The sequence below is a fragment of the Macrobrachium rosenbergii genome, chromosome 13, assembly GCF_040412425.1.
Source record: "Macrobrachium rosenbergii isolate ZJJX-2024 chromosome 13, ASM4041242v1, whole genome shotgun sequence".
NCBI lineage: Eukaryota > Metazoa > Arthropoda > Malacostraca > Decapoda > Palaemonidae > Macrobrachium > Macrobrachium rosenbergii.
Genome location: NC_089753.1, coordinates 25255269 through 25272713, shown reverse-complemented (window position 1 = coordinate 25272713; position 17445 = coordinate 25255269). Strand labels below are relative to the sequence as shown.

Here is a 17445-nt window from a genome sequence, read left to right as displayed (position 1 = left end):
CATGCTAAAATATCGTCCTTTTTATACAAGACAGTATGTACTGTATACGTTTATGTAACTGATGAATTCCTTCACTTGAGGTGCATATCAAGGTTACTGACATGTACAATACATATTACATCATCAATTGTATTTTTACATGAGCTTCTATCTAGGATGACTTAGAAATATTATGCTATGACCAACTGAAGTGAACAGAACTTGATTTTGTTCAGTTTTTGTCAAGTATTCTTGTATGAGTCTGATGTGAGTCATGACACAATTTTGAAATAAGCCTTCTCTGCAGGTGATGGCGGCCATGAACCGAGCGATGGGTCTTGATGGAATTGGCCTGCTACTGACAGACAGTGAAGGGGCAGAAAGATCCGACAGACTGCCTTCACATCCTAAGAGCACAGTCAAAGTCCACTATTGCCCCAAATGTAGGTATTCCACTACCAAGACAACGAATCTGAGGAGGCACATCCTCACTCACACGGGAGAGAAGCCCTTTGCCTGTCCGTTTTGCCCTTATTCCTCGAGGCAAGAGGGCCACCTCACCCAGCACATTCGTACCCACACAGGCGAGAAGCCTTATTCTTGCCCTTACTGCCCTTACGCCTCCTCGCAGAGCATGAGCCTCAAGCTCCACATCCGCACCCATACAGGAGAGAAGCCGTTTGCTTGCCCTTATTGCCCCTATGCTTCCTCGCAGAAAATGAATGTCAAGATTCATATCCGCACCCATACAGGAGAAAAGCCGTATTCATGTAGCCAGTGTAACATGGCCTTCATTACAAAGCAGCAGTTGAGAAAACACATGGCGTCACACAGTGGAACTCAAGCACAGTGAAATTATATCTTTAATAATTATTAAAGATATTCACTTGTATTCACAATTTAATGAGATAAGTTAGACTTCTCTTTTAGAGACTAATTCAAACCCAACAATGACTTGTTTTAGAAGGATTTATTTGTCAAGATTATGTAACAATTACAGATTTTATAACATTTTAAAATGGACACTATGTACAATACAGTACTTTTTCTCTGGGCCTTTTCATGGATTAGAGTAAGCATACATCCTACAACAGAAGAAGCAGTTTAATTTTAGATGCTTGCTGGATTTCTAACATAGAATTCATACAAAAGAAAACTAATTTAAAAGTATGCTTTCTAAACCTGTGGAAAGAACAACCTCCAATATTTTTAATGGAAGCAAAACAGCACTTCACAATGTCAGTATCGTTTTTAAATTTACCGTATCTGTCGTTTAGATGATTATTTATTTATTTATTTATTTATTATTATTTTTTTTTTTGTAAAATTAAACAATTAGGGAAAACTAAAAGCAGAAGCAATAAAAATGTTTCATGTAGTATGCTGAAGAAACAAATCAAACCAGGTCATTATAGTTTTGTTGATTTTTTGGTATTTTAATCAACATACGCCCAAAATGGACTAGGTATTTATTTCTTCGTTAACAAGGAGTAGCAGTCTTTGGGGGAAGAAGAGATATAATATTTAATTTATTTTTATCATTAATTTTAATATTTTTCTCCAATATTTGTTTTTATCTTACCATTCACTTACAGGCAATGTATTTTGTGAAAGGTTTGTTGTCAAATTTATGACCCCTTTTGGCTTAGCCTATATGAATGAATGTATGCACATTCTGAATTAAAATAAAGTTGTAGTTTTATGTCTATCTTATTCACTGTATATAGAATTTATTTGTGTCAGCCAGTCCTTTTGGCAGTGCACAGAATATTTTCACTAACCTCTCAACTCATAATTTTTCTGGTACATAATGAAGGAATTATGATCCATATGAATAACTGGGTAATGGGACCTTTCATTGGTAGGCAAAAGCAGTTTATAGACTAAGATTTAAGCCAACAAACCCCATCATTTTGGTGGATGGTCAACACTGGATGCTAAGGGGAAGTCACACAGTGGTAATTATTTTATTCAGTATGTACATAGACTTTATCTTGTGGCTTTGCTGTATGTGGTAGTACAATTTTTTATATTACATACAGTATACACACACACACACACACACACACACACACACACATACACACACACACATATACTGTATAACAAAACTTGTCCTTGCAAATTGTAGCAACGAGATAAATTATTCTATTTGTATTGATGCCACTTTTTTTCCTGAAATCTTGTAATGTTTTTATATATTATGTGAGAAATGTAGACATCTCTTGAATAAAAACTTGCAGTCAGCTGACTACAGTATTTTCATGCTTATGCCAGCAATTCATGGATCATATAATTGATGATTCTTAAATTTATGGACTGAGTTTGATTCAATAAAGATTGTGAAGAGTAAGATTGTAACAATTTTTTTTCGTACTCCCTCTACTCCCCTGGCTGTGTTTAATATACAGGCAGTCCCCGGTTTACGACGCGGGTTCCGTTAAATGCGCGGCGCGTCGTAAACTGAAAAATTGTCAAAATCGTCAAAAATCCTAAGAAAACCTTACTTTTTAATGCTTTGGGTGTATTGAAAACGATGTAAACTGCATTCTTATTGAGTTTTTCATCAAAAAACCCTCCAAATTTGTATTATTCTACCGTTTTGGAGCCATATTTCTTCTGTCGGATCAGCGTATGATGTGTCGTAACCCTGGAACATGCGTCGTAAACCGGGAAATAATTTCCAATTAATATATTTGAAAAGTATCGTAACCTCGGAATGTCGTAAGCCGCACCCGTCGTAAACCAGGGACTGCCTGTATACGGTGCTGGAGTGGTGAGTTGAAGAGTCAACCAGCTTGAATGGTCCTTCATACTCTTCACTTCCAGTTTGTTGAATCCTCTACATCTGTGTATTTATCCTGCAGAGATGGAGTTTGGTTTTGATAGCCAAACTTGTTTTACCAAAAATTAATAAATGAATAGAATGGAAATCGTAAGAGATTTTGTATTTGAACAATGTTAGTGAGATCTTTTGGTCTCAAAGTGCATATGAAGGTTTATTAAGGTCTTTTCCTTTTCCCAAAAAGAGCTTTTACCACTGGGTCTTCCAACTGTTCTCTTCGCGTTATTTCTGTTGCAGCAATCCAACATTTTCTTCATGTATGCACCTATCTTTTCCTGTTTTCTCTTCACAACCAAACCACTTCGCAGTTCAAGTACTCTTACCTGTCTTTTGCATGTTTAACTTTTGTATCAAAGACTTGGGTTAATTTTTGGGTCCCTTCTATTGAAAAAATTGAGAAAATATACAGCAGTAAAGTGAAAATCTTTCAACATAAATCAGCGAACATGTAGGAGTGTTTAGCAGAGCATAATATTCTTCACTAGACTTAAAGAATAGTGCTGATCATAAGGCAGAGAGACTGAAGAATGGTTCACTATGGTTGGGCTAGGATGACCATATCGAGTCGTACACATATAGAAAAAATGGTAGTTAAATGTTACATTTTCAGGATGTGTGTGATTATTAATTGAACTGAAAATCACAAGCAAAGTTATGAATGATGAAATGTAGATAGTAAATGCATCAAATGAGTCAGTATGCATGAAATTGATGGCGAGGTACACAAACCGACTACCACTCTACAACACATGGAAGATGTTTATCATCAGTTACAACAAATTAGATCCATGACATCAGTGGAAATGCAAAATGGAAAATATGAATGAACTTGTGATATGTGGATAAAATTGAAATATTTAGTTTTACTTGCACCACCAGTTGACTGGATGTGGCCAGTTGGCTAGCAGGTATGCAGAAAACTAAGTATAGAAATACCAAGCATGAATTCATTTTATCCAAAAGAATCATCATTGCACACAGTAATGATACATAAAGTGGGTAGTAAATGATTTGCTGAGAAAAGGTTGGGTTACTGAGGCTAGAAATGGATCTACGTACAGTATTATTCTAATTATATTTGTAAATGTGTATGAGCAGTTCTTTTGATGCACTGCCTCTAGGGGATGAAATTATTCTTTACTTAGCATCTGTACAGCATTTATCTTGTTTAATCAGTTATAATTGAGTCATGACACATTTTGAAATGAGCCTCCTCTGCAGGTGATGGCGTCAGCGTTGCCAGGGATGACTCTTGATGGAAATGGCAGTCCAGTGACTGATAGTGAAGGAGCTGTAAGAGTCAACAGAGTGCTGTCTTCCCCTAAAAATGCAATCAAAGTCCACTCTTGTCCTAGATGTAGGTATTCCACCACTAAAACAACAAACCTGAAGAGACATATGCTAACCCACACCGGGGAGAAACCATTCGCCTGTCCATTTTGTACCTACTCCTCTAGGCAGGAGGGCCATCTCAACCAACATATCCGCACCCACACCGGCGAGAAGCCTTACGCTTGCCCGTATTGTCCTTATGCATCATCCCAAAGCACAAATCTTAAAATCCACATCCGCACCCACACTGGGGAGAAGCCCTTCGCCTGCCCTTACTGTCCGTATGCGTCCTCGCAGAAGATGGGTCTTAAGATTCATATCTGCTCCCACACTGGAGAGAAACCTTTCTCCTGCAGCTACTGCAACGTGTCTTTTGTAACTAAGGCTCAGTTAGGGAAGCATATGGAGGCACACATTGGGACATAGGTTTGTGATGGACCTGTTAGTTATTTATCACTGCAGGAATAAATATTAGAAGACTACAGTAGTCTTTAAGATGAATATCCCATGCATGATCTCAAATTAACATTGTAATGGTGTAAATGTTTCTTCTTGATTAATATTTTTATGATCCAGTTTAAATACTTCCAGTTTTGGAAATGTGCAGTAATTGTAATTTTGTTTTTTGATGTTCATTTACTGCATAATTTGTGTGTAAATAGCTGAATGGAAAGAAAGTTATGGTACAAGAGTAGATCAGGGTTTATTTAACATCTGTTAACTCTGAGATATAAGCCCTGGAATCCATTAATTTAGTGATGCATTATTCATTTTGAAATGCACTCATTTCCACAAAAACATTTTCAATATTTTAGAAAGTAAAGCCTTACTTTAGAGTAACTAGGTGTTATTTTTGTGAAATAGTATTAAATGCCTCATGTTGCTGTTGTTATTGCAAAATATTGCTATCAGTACTGTTATTGTGTACTTTAAAAATTATTTGTTCTTATTTAACTAACTGTTGACATCATAGATATGTAGTTTTAAGAGTTATTTTGGTTGTAGTTGAAACTTGAGTACTATTAAAAACAGTTTTTGTAAAAACCAAAAGTAGACTCCAAGACACTTTTATAAATAGTACTGTACTACCTGTATGTCTTCTCTGATATATTTAGAAGTAGGCCTGTCAACTAATTACAGCTTAATGTACATAGAACATTAATATATATACACAGAAATTATTAATGTGCATTGTCAACGAATGACATGCTGATAGCATCAGTTCAGAGACTGGTAGACACCCCACCTAGATGGGTTGAAGATGATCTGTTGATAAGGAGCTGGAGCAAAATGTACCTAGAAGATTATTTGCAGAGAAAAAATATTTCAATAATCAAGAATTCTTTAGCGACTGATTCTTATAAAACTTGCATTTAAAGACAGTTTCCCTTCCGAATGAAAATTAGTTGGTGCCATTACCTCCTTTCCACTTACTGCTTAAATCTACATGGGTAGTTGAGTAACACAACAGTCTGGTAAGCTCATACTTTATAGTTAAAGGAAAACCTTGCACAATATATCTACATCTTAAAGGATGGATTAATCCTAACTAAAACTGTCATCCTGAATAAGCTATTTCTGTCAAGAGATGTTCACCCAGGGAACTAAAGGAAAAAACACTAAATGAAACTACAGAACTTCAAGTTTCAGTATGGCCTGGGAAGAAGTTAGTCTTAGACTGCATACATCTTTGGCAAAGGTAGTGCTGAAGGTCAAAAGAATAGTTGTTATGCAGCAAAATGTGTGGTCACAGAATCGACTGCTTATGTGGCATAGGGTAGAAAAGGACTGCATCACAGTCCCCTGGTAATATGGAAAGTAAAGGCCAAAATAGTTGAATTAAAGAGATGCACATCAAAGGGAGGCAGAGGTCATTTTGATGGAAAATTTTAAACTTGACGGGCTCTTGGTATGAGTGTCTCCAGCATCTTTTATATTGAGAATTTTAGTCTGGAAACTAGTTGATATTGAGATTTTAGCAGAGTAAATTGTCAAGAGTAGTACAGAGGGCATACTGGGTGGTCCATGTGCAATATTGTTATTTTATCTTTCTTTTCTAGAATTTTAATGTACTCTAGAGTGGTGTAAAGAAATACAGAAATCACAGGAAAGCTTAGTAAAAATGTGAAGTTTTTGTACCTGAGTTTGGCATATTTTATTGTCACTTCAGTGGTCAGTTGATTGTGTACGTTTTTAGTATTATAATGTCTGTGTGTTTATAAGATTTTTTGTTAAAATTGTATAGGAAAGATGAAGAGAGTGTAATTACAGTACAGGAGGCTGTACAACACACTGTAAGCAGCAGAGATGTCCAGTATTTCAAGAAACCTGTGAAGTTTCAATCAACTAAACTTGTATAGCTACAGGATGTTTATAAAGGAAATTCTTTTTTGCTATATAAATCTTGGAAAATGGTTTTTTCTTTTTTTCATTACTCTTCAAATTATACTAAATGCAGAGGAGAATTTGTTCCAAGGACAGTATTCCATGTGTCATTTTGTATTTTCAACAACCAAATACTGTACTATCTTTGTGTGCTCTTTCTTTTATGATGTAAAAAGCAGTTGTAGAAAATACTTGTAAAATAAACATCCCTTTTTAAACTTTTCATCCTACTTCTGTTTGCATTTTAGTTGTGAATATTATTCTCCGTGTATATTGAAATAACAGTACAATATTAGATTTCCCAAAGGTGTATTGTACTGTACAGGCAGTCCCCGGATAACAATGATCCGGTTTTACGGCGCTTGCCTAGCGACGAAAATCGGCAATTTTTGGCACAGAAAATTGCTGATTTCTGCTTATCGCCTCTGATAATTGGGTATTAGTGCCGATACATGCCTAACAGAGGTGCCGATAACTGAAAATCAGCACTTTTCGGCACCAATAAACCCAAAAAAGCACCGAAAATCGGCCGCCGAAAATCACCGATTTTCGGTTATCGGCAATTTTTGGTTATCACACCCTCAGAATGGAACTCCCGCCGATAACCGGGAACTGCTTGTATACATCTTTCCCCTTTGAGGGAGGGCTCCAGAAGGTACAGTATTAACGTTCTGATACTCAGTATTGTGCATTTTTGGGGCAAGTTTGCTGGCCAGTGGTCCTTCCACATTCAGTGTGACCAATCTTGGTTAACTTAGTACTAGACACATAATTCAATAATTAGGCTTAATGAGTTTTTCGAGAAATGGGTCCAAGTTGTTATACACGGCTGTGATTTTCTTGGTGCACAGTCACATGGGATGAACCAAATAGGCTGTAACCTGCTTTGAAAGCTTCCATAAGGTAGGATGATCATACATGAAAATGAAGTAGGGAGAATTAGAGTAAAATAACACTGGAATAAAGGTAAATCAACAGGGAGAGATACTGTATACATACAGAAAAAGCCAGCGAGTGAGAAATACATAAAATTCAAGATGGTGGTGTGTGCACTCTTGAATTTTGAAGTTGTGTGATGCAAGTACTTTAAGTTTAACATCATCTTGTACATTTTGCTTCCAAAACACATACTGTACCAAGTCTTCAGTGCTGGTGTCAAAATTAATATAACAATTTTTTTTTTAGCTTTTATGACAGCATGATGACTAATCACATATTTTGTTTTGCATCAAATATTGGATATGTTGTGGAAAACTTGGTGGGGGAAGATGAAAATGCCAAAAAGCATGGTTGTGCAACACTGATTCTGTATAGCAAAATTGAAGCCATGCACATGTGTACTTGTCTAATACCACCTGGATGGTCATGCATGACTTTAATTATGTTAGGCAAATTGGCAAGATGCAATGAACTGCCAGAAAAATTGGTTTGTGTAACCTTGCATTCTGGCTATTGCCCAGTGAAAGTGATATGTACTGCAGTCTCCATTCATGTACGTACAGTAAATGAGTAAGTCATAGCTTTTGTGCAACATGTTACTACCAGCCTGATTCCTGTAGCATCAACAGAATGAAGTCATAAGTCAGAGGATCATACGTTAATTCTTGAACAGCTGCCCGGCACCTCGAATCTTTACTGTGGACAGTTTTTGGTCATATAAGTTTCATACTGTACATGGCCCTAGTAGTGTAGTTCATACAAGCAAATCAGTACTGTATTATCCACACTGAAGAAATGACCTGTTGTCTCAAGACTTAATTATACGCAGATCCTCAAGCTTGTGGTTTTATGAATTATGTATATGTGAGTTTGACTTCTTATTTTCATTTTCTTTTAGAAATCAGAACACACAATAACCATGGTTGTATCTGCAAATATTTTATTACGAATCTCTCGACAGGCGACGACGATGCCAGTGGCGTTGAGCTCTGACGGCACCCTTAGTATGGGTGTCTGGGTACCTGAATACAACCCCATAAAATTCCTACAATGCCCTTACTGCCAGTACTCGACACCAGTCATGACTAACATGAAACGGCATGTACGCACCCACACTGGAGAGAAGCCCTTCGCTTGCCCACATTGCCAGTACACATCAACAACCAAGGAGAACGTCACCAAGCACATTCGTATTCACACAGGGGAGAAGCCTTTTTCATGTCCACACTGCAACTTGAGATTTTCCAACCAGTCTCAACTTGGCCGTCACGTCAAGTCACAAAAATGCTCTGGTTCTGCCATCAACATTTAAGACATGCTGTTTTTGTCTCAGTCACAAGTGATGAGTAATATCTTGCTTGCTTTCGGACATTTTAGTTATATTGTAAAAGGGAAGAGTCGATTTGATATGAGTGGCAGTGGATTACACTGAATACAAGAGCCAAGGAATGAGTTGAGAAATGCAATGGCTACATTGTCAGACAACGTAAGTACGTAAGGGAGTGCATTAAATTTTTTGTTGTTGTTTAACAGTTACACATTTCTCTGTCTAACCATTCAGATTAAGTAATATTTAACCAAGGATAGAATTTTAAAATCAACTGCTAAAACTACAGTGAAGTGATACAAGCCTTTCAGTACATAACTTACTTCTGTAATGTTACCTTCTGGCATGCAAATACTATATGAAATACAGCAGTTTACAGCAGTTGTTTACAGTATATGAGAGAAGTGAAATAAATTGTTCTTGAATGTCCATTGTAATCAGTAAGTGACCCAAAGGCTGCTGTTTAATAGCATGTTTATTTTAAGATTGTGGAGATATTTTGTTGACTCAGGTTAATACATTAAGAGTATGTAAAATATGCATACACAGTACTGTACTGTTATGTAATTTCTCTTATTTCTTTTATTTTCTTTATATATCGGTATTTAAAAATGCAAGTGTGTATTTGAATATCCATCTGCCAAATTTATGTTTTATATGTGTATCATACTGCTTAAGGATGAAAATGTTTACAAATATTACTGCTCTTTAGGATGTAAATTCTTATTTGCAGCAATCCATATTGTGCTGAAAATAAATTATGATAAGAACTCATGGCTTTTCATTCACTTCCTATACCTCTTAAAAGCCACAACAGTGGTGCCAATGTAAGAGTGTCATTTATTCCATTTTGTAGCTTACTGGCCTTCTGTGTTATGTGTTCTTACCCAGGCAGTGTCAGAGCACCCTTTGGGCAACCTCTTCCCACATTTACTCTCTGGATAATGGTGATTATCTTAGGACTGCACAGTTCGGTTACTGTTCATTTTCTGCTACTGCCTGACTCTGGAATTCTCTTCCTGCTTCTGTTTTTTCCTGGCACATAACCTCCCTGCCTTCAAGAGGTCAAGATCTTTCTGGTTTAACCTAACCTTCCTTGGGCAAAGAAAGGAGTTCTGTACTGGCATTTCCTTTTAAGAAATATGCAGAAAGTTAATATAATAATAATAATAATAATAATGAAGCTGTAAGTGCATAAATACTGTAATAGTAGATATCTCGTAAGACTATACTTCCACACTTTTTCATTTTAATTATTTTTTCAAGAGACTGAGGCAGGCACGATTGTCCAAATCTGTGTATCACGCCACGCAAGAAGTAACACAGAAATGGAACAGCATTCTGGAAGTGAGCATCAAATTTTCGGAATTCAGATGGAGATGTTGTTTGTTAAGAATGACTCTAACACATTTACTTATTTATTATTTATTTATCAAATCAATCAGTCTTGTGCAAAGTGTATTGTGTGACATTTCATTTAAACAACTCTCCTAGGGCTAATTTTTCTTTATGGTTGGTAATTGGAGAATGGTAGTCATAATTTCTATCAAATCATCAAAAGGTGTATATATGCATACTGTACATAAAAACAGAATACTTTGATGCAGTAAAAGCTTAGTGAAGGATTAAGGAAAAGATCAAAACATGAAGATAGAAAGAATTCAAAGTTGTATTTTATCAAGGACAAGAGATACAGTGATCAGAAAAAATAATGTTTAAGACTAGGAAGAATTAACATGACACAAGAGAAGGAAGATGAGGAATAAGTAGATTTCAAAAGTAAATGTAGAAACAGTTGACTTTTTCATCAGGGATGTCTTTGAATGAAGTTGAAAACAAAACCGCTAAAGTTGATCAGTCAGATGATACAACATATAAAGTTTCTCCTTGACTCGCTAACGTGGAAAGGTTAATTAAATACAGAGAGGAACAGGGCAATGGTCATTATTAGTACATACAGCCAACAACTTTAAAACTCCAAAATACTTTCTGATAACCAAGAGGCTAGTGCCTTCTGGAGCCATCCCTCTTAGGGAAAAAGTGTAAGGTGAATAAAAGAATATATATTAATGTGTTTGTGCATACATGCATGTATTTATCTTGCTTTCATTGCATCACCCTCTTCAGCAAAAAAAAAAACTGATTTTGGTGAAAACAGTTTAACATGTTTTTATGGTTGTAAGCAATCACACTTAAGCATACTTTGTGACCCCAGTGCCAGTGCCTATAGCCCAGATATCATACATTCATTTATTCACACCTTGTGGACCGCTCCATCCAGGTACACTTGTATGGTATTCATTCTGCATTTATTTATAAGGATGCAGATTCAGCAATTGCACTTCACAGTGAAATTCGAGGACTTTTGTTTTTGGAATGTGAAGAGTAAATGTCTCCAGTACTTCCACAGCAATTCCATGATGAGTTGAAATTTCACTAAAGCAGTAGCAACCTACATTTGGTCAGCCTAGACTAAGCTACTCTACACTAGAGAGTAAAGAAGAATCACTAAGTAGTTTAGAAGATTCCTGTGTTAATAAGATTCTGTACCTTTGTTTAAATTGAGTGCGATGACTTCCTCTTATCCTTGCACCATGAACTAGAAGTTAAATCACTTCCAACCGAGCATGTTCAAAGAGTTCTAAAACGAGCTTCCTTTACAGGTGGTGACAACTGAGGTACCAGTAGTCTATGATGGAATGATTGAGCCAATGTTTAAAAGCAACATGACTAGAAGAGTCGCTGGAGCAAATGTCAACTTAGATTATGGGACTCGCCGGCGAGAAAAGACACATAAGAAGTCACTTCAGTGTCAATATTGTTCCTATTCCACACACCACAAGGGCCACCTGAACCAACACATCCGTACCCACACAGGCGAGAGGCCCTTTTCCTGCCCACATTGTCCTTATGCAGCGTCACTGAGCTCCAACCTCAAGACCCACATGCTCACCCACAACACCCAGTCTCTGGCTTGTCCGCAGTGCGTTGCCACTTTTGGAAACACATATCAGCTGATGAGGCACATCGAAAGCTCTCATTGATTGTTTCATATTTTTAAATATACATATTATATATATCTATACAGTATATATATCAGTGGGGTGATGAGAAATGTATAATTAATCTTGGAGGTGTTAAGAGGGAAGAGAAGAGGATGTCCTAGAAAGTGATGGATTGATGGCACTAAAGAGGCATCAGAAAGAAAGGGCCTTAATATCGAGGCATTGCAAGAGAGAATGCCAAATAAGTGGGAATGGCAAAGTGCATATTGTGTGTGTGTGTGTGTGAGGTTGACACACTGCTGATGAAACATGTATAGCTGTACAAAGGTCAATATTGTGGAAGTTCACAGTGGTTCCTCCACAGTTCAGCAGTACAAGTATGAATTTGGAGGTAACATTGCATTTTTCCTCTGAACCCACCCTTTTTCAGGAGAAAAAGCTTAATATAAAAAAATTATGTACTGTATGTATACATTCATACATAGTGATAAAAGTTCCTTTCTTAAATTAGTATCTGATGGTTAGTCAAATTTGGTGGGCTGCAGCCATTGTGAAAAATGAGCATGGGACTATGGAACCTTGTTGTAAAAGAATTGTTGAGAAACTAGAAAGTTACACACATTGGAGCCATGCCCTTCTAAGGGGAAAAGTGTATAGTTAAAAGATATAAAGTTCCTTTTTTAAAATAACATAAATACAAACATGAGTAAAATGATAAAATCTAAAATTTTCCTGCAAATGATGAAATCCTCTTCCTTAGAGTGTTTAACAAAACAATGCCCCTTTGGAGCCAATTTTTGACTTGCTAAATCAAACATAGGAATAGTATTTTAGAATTTAGCTATAGTACTGTAGTTCATGTCTGGCATAGGGAAACTTTTTTTCCTTTGCTATCAACCTGTCAAATGGTACTTGTATCTAAACAGGAAATGGTTTTCCATTGTTCAGACTTCATGAAACTGTTAATTGCCATTTGAGAATAAATGCAAACATGATATATCAGTCGTTTTTAATTTAATTTTTGATACCTTATTCCTTAATCACACTTTGTGAAAATGGAGAAAAATTGGTCTATTTTATCTCTGTTGTATTTGAAATATTAATATGCACATGTTTCTTCTTTGTTGATATTTTCTGCTCCTCAGAGGAACATGTTTCTCTTAAGACAGTCACATGAACATGTTTTCTGGCTCCCTTACTAAGCAGCCATGTGACGAGCACGTGACTTAAATTTTGCAGCTATATTTGAAGAATGTCAATAATCTGGTACAGTGAGATGGTAGATCATTATGACACGAAAGCAGATTGTATGATTCACTCCTTTAGCAACTGATATTTTTTCTAATGTTTTTAATACTTGCTTGTCTTATGGAAGTCATCCTCAGAGAAGGTACATTAAAACTTGACATTCTTTCCCCATTTGGAAACTTTCTAATTGCAAATGACTTCCAGTTAAATTTAGTGAGATATGATCCCAGTATTCTAGTCTCCTTTGTTATATTATGTCATCCTCTGCACTGATCTGATTTTTTGTTTTCATATTTTAGTTACAAACTGTAAATCGTGAATTTTTGTTGAGACATTGGCCCAAGAGTGCACAAAAAATAAGTTTAAATATTTTTTATTATTGCTGCTTGGTGCAAAGTTTGACTTCAAGAAAGCAAGTGTTACACTGTGTACCTTTGTGCAACGAGTCTGCAAAGTTGTCTTATCTCCAAAGTTGAAAGTTTTTAATTCAGTTTTCAAAGGAAATTTCATTGCCCCTAACCTTTCAAATTTTTATGAGGTGAGCAGATCTTTTTATTTTTTTAAACATTGTCAGGATTTAGATTTATTGTTAATTTTGAAGTCTGTGGAAGAGTAAAAAATCACAGCCTGATGATGAATTGTGTAGATGGAGAGTAAAATACCAATGCTCTAATCTTGACCACAGTTTTGAAGAAAGCCTTCTTTGCAGATGATGGTTATGTTGCCGACACCAACTGTAGAAACAAGAGGCATCTGTGCACTTTATGACATGGACGGCAGCCGGATTAAGACACCCCCTCAACAACAAAACCCATTTAGAAAGAACTTTCAGTGCCCGACTTGCCATTATACCACAGATTTCACAACCAACTATCAACGCCACATTCGAACTCACACTGGGGAGAAACCCTATGCTTGCCCTCACTGTCCCTACGCTTCTGCGCAGAAGAAGAACATAGACAGTCACATCCGCACTCATACAGGAGAAAAGCCTTATGGCTGTTCTTACTGCCCTTATCGAGCAGCTAGAAAAGACAAGCTGAAAACTCACATCTTTCGCCATTTTTCTCATCAGTAACTTGGGTTTTAATATATTCTAAGCTTTCATTGTTTATTTGAATATCAGCTCCCTGTCATTGGGATGTTTTCTGTTACAAAGCATTTACTGCACCACATACTGTATTTGCAGAGGATTTACTGCTTTTTTGAACTTTTGATAGTTACTTGACTAGGATATAGACCAGATCCTAACTGCAACTTTCAATTTGACTTTTGATTTTGAGAAGGTAGAAAAACTTCCCGAACAAGAGACTCAAGCTGTAGTCTTTCACCACATAATACAGTACTGGACTGTCCACATTATTGTTTTTTAAGAGCTGCCCAAAAGAACAACAGCCTGTGTTGGATATGGCCTGCTGCTGAAACTGACAAACACAACCTTGTGGGTATTTGACAAGAAACTCATTGTGCAAACAGCTAATGAGTTTTCTACATCCATGTGGAATATTTCTGTACTGTTACAGAATTTAGCTATGATTTTTATGCCAATGAAGACTGCATTTATCTTTTGTAATCTTTCAGCCTTTAAAAAAGATGAGTGCGTTGTTTACTTCCTCACACCTTTTAAAGTGCGTTATTGTAAAATCCAGTTCATAATTCACACATTCCATTGGCTCTGTGGGCCCTGTAGTGACCTGTTGCTGGTCACACTGCACACTCAAGATTGATTTTTGGGATGAGTTTGCCAGCCCTACAATGTCATACCTCCACAGATGGTTATGGATTTTAGGTACTAAGGATATCTGGCTTTCGTTGATGAACTACAGTGAATTTCATGCATGGTCGCACTCCTTACATGACATGAAAACTATTGAAGACAGTTCTTCAATACCCCAAAAGAAAGTGTCATGTGTCAGCCTTTGCTTGATAGTGAGACTAGTAACACTGTATGTATGAAATATGCTTCATTCTAGATTTCTTCCAAAAACTGGTGCTTTCAGTAAGAACAGTGTTTACTGGAATATGAATCTTGAAATAGCATATTTGGTGTATTAATTCAGTATTCTATCTGTTGTGTAGATTGCCTCACTTTGCATAAGGCAAATGTTTTTTATTTTTTTGAGGCCAATGAAAGAACTGGGACTTGACTGTCCTGGTCACTTGGAAAGTGGACAGTAGCTCAGTCAAAATGAATTGCTTGTAATCTCAGTTCCTTTTACCAACCCTTGAGTGCACAGAAAGCTGTCTACAGTAATAAGCACTACCTTTCTCGTTTTGATAAGTAATTTGGATGGGTTTGCTAGCCAGTGTTCTGTTCCACAGTTGTTCAAAGGACTTATTCCTCTGTGACAGTGGCATCCAGTAGCATTTGGTGGTCACCAATCTGTGTGTATTGACTAGACAAAGTGTTGCTTAACTTCTTTGATCAGATGTCCTGTGTTGTACTGAACATCCTTGCTATTTTACTAGTTATGAATATATTTAACATTCTTGAAATCCTGGCAATTCGACTTCCTTGGAGTCTTTGGATACACTCATCACTGTAAGCCTGAAACGAAGTTGGGGATAAACAAGAAGTTCTCACCTTCTACAGCAGGTTTTGAAACCTTGCAAACTACCTTCTGTCAGGGGAGGTGAAAACTTCCTTTTTCTCTCTTCTTTTTAGTATTGGAATGACAAGCCTATCCAAAGTCACATAAACACACACACACACACACACACACACACACACATATATATATATATATATATATATATATATATATATATATATATATATATATATATATATATATATATATATATATATATATATATATATATATATATATATATATATATATATGTCTTGTGTTTCTGGTCCCAAAAGAGATTTTTTTGTAAATGAGTAACATTCCCAAATACCTTGAAATCGTGGCCATTTTATCATGGAGGGTTTACATAATTAGAAATTGATGCCTGATGTTGGATCACCCCCTTTTTGTCATCAGGTTGTCCAAATTTTCTTGCAAAAGCTTTGAATAGAGAAGGACTTTGCAGCCGTTTGAATTTCATGAAAGCATGTTGGCCCAGTGAAAATAAATGCTGTTGAATAATGTTGGACTTTTTTTTTTTTTTAATTCCTCGTATGTTACTTATAAATGTTATGGTGGACAGTAGTCACCATAGGGAGTGTACAGGTGTAAGTTACTGGTATAATGAGAACCTTTTACAATTAACATTACATTGCTTTTGCTGTTGATCTAGTTGCTTTTCTCCGGACCCCATTCTTACAGCTTATACCTTTAGCAAACCATAGTCTGCTTAGCTGTTTTAAATGAATGACTTATACATTTCCCAATTTAAACTCCATTATTGCAAGTGATTCTGAGCGTAAGGAGTTCATGACTCAGCGCAGGTGTCTGCAACATGAGATCTGTTGTGTGTCATGAGCAGAAGTCACTATTTGCAATCATTAAAGAATACCAAGTATTTCCATCATGTAACTCATATTATGAGGTGACCAAATCTTGAGGTTTTAAAAACTTTCATGCTGGATTGGCTGGAAACTTTCTTCTTGGGGTTTAAATCTGTTAGCTATTAAACTGATAAAATTATGTGGGTACAGAGTCAGATACCATTGCCTTCATCTTGACCACAATTATGAGAAAAGGTTCCTCTGCAGGTGACGGTGGCGATGCCAGCAGTCGATTTGGAAGAGACTGACCTCCACAGGATTTATGGCGTAGGAACAGAGGGCAGTTACATCAGGGCATCTGCTCGACTCCACCAGAGTCCTACGGGCAAGATATTCCAGTGCCCGAGCTGTCAGTACTCCACCACTTTCACGACCAATTTGCAGCGTCACATCAGGACCCATACTGGGGAGAAGCCCTTTGCGTGCCCTCACTGTCCTTACACTTCTGCTCAAAAGAAGAATATTGACAACCACATCCGCACCCATACGGGGGAAAAGCCGTTTGCTTGCCCACACTGCCCATACAGGTCGTCTAGGAATGATGTCCTCAAAATTCATGTCTTTCGACATTTCTCTCAGCAGTAATGTGGGATTTTTATTATGCCAAGGATTTATCAGAATTGTTGGACAGCACACGTATTGATCTCTCTTAGCAGTAGCAAAAAAAATCTTTTTTTTATTCAAATTACCAAATAAGATTTCTATTGGCCATTGTTATACTGTGAAGCACCATTTCTTATGGATGATGACACTGAAGATTGTTAGACTAAAAAGAATCTTCAATATTTTCTTGGTAAATTCTTAGTGAGGGAGGCAATCATTTATCACACTTTCAGAAACTTAAGGCATTCACTTTGTATTGTGACAGAATGCGGTATCCCTTATGAAGCATTTGGAGTACTTTGCTCAAGCCGCTGATGGATTCATG

At 36.7% G+C, this 17445-nt stretch overlaps 1 protein-coding gene across 16 annotated transcripts in view; it reads left to right on the top strand.

The window, feature by feature from the left end:
- LOC136845056 (longitudinals lacking protein, isoforms H/M/V-like) overlaps positions 1-17445 on the top strand; it is a 252234-nt gene that overhangs the window by 186525 nt on the left and 48264 nt on the right. For 2 of the 16 annotated variants that reach the window (XM_067114831.1, XM_067114857.1), the window contains exon 6: positions 11471-12809. The exons of 10 other annotated variants lie outside the window; for them this stretch is intronic. In XM_067114831.1, the coding sequence (XP_066970932.1) occupies positions 11471-11851 (381 nt within the window). In that variant the 3' untranslated portion in view covers positions 11852-12809. Of the gene's footprint in view, positions 1-286; positions 2333-4045; positions 6767-8441; positions 9578-11470; positions 12810-13769; positions 14798-17445 lie in introns of those variants that run through there. 4 more of the 16 variants (XM_067114838.1, XM_067114842.1, XM_067114808.1 and 1 more) reach the window with 4 other exon arrangements.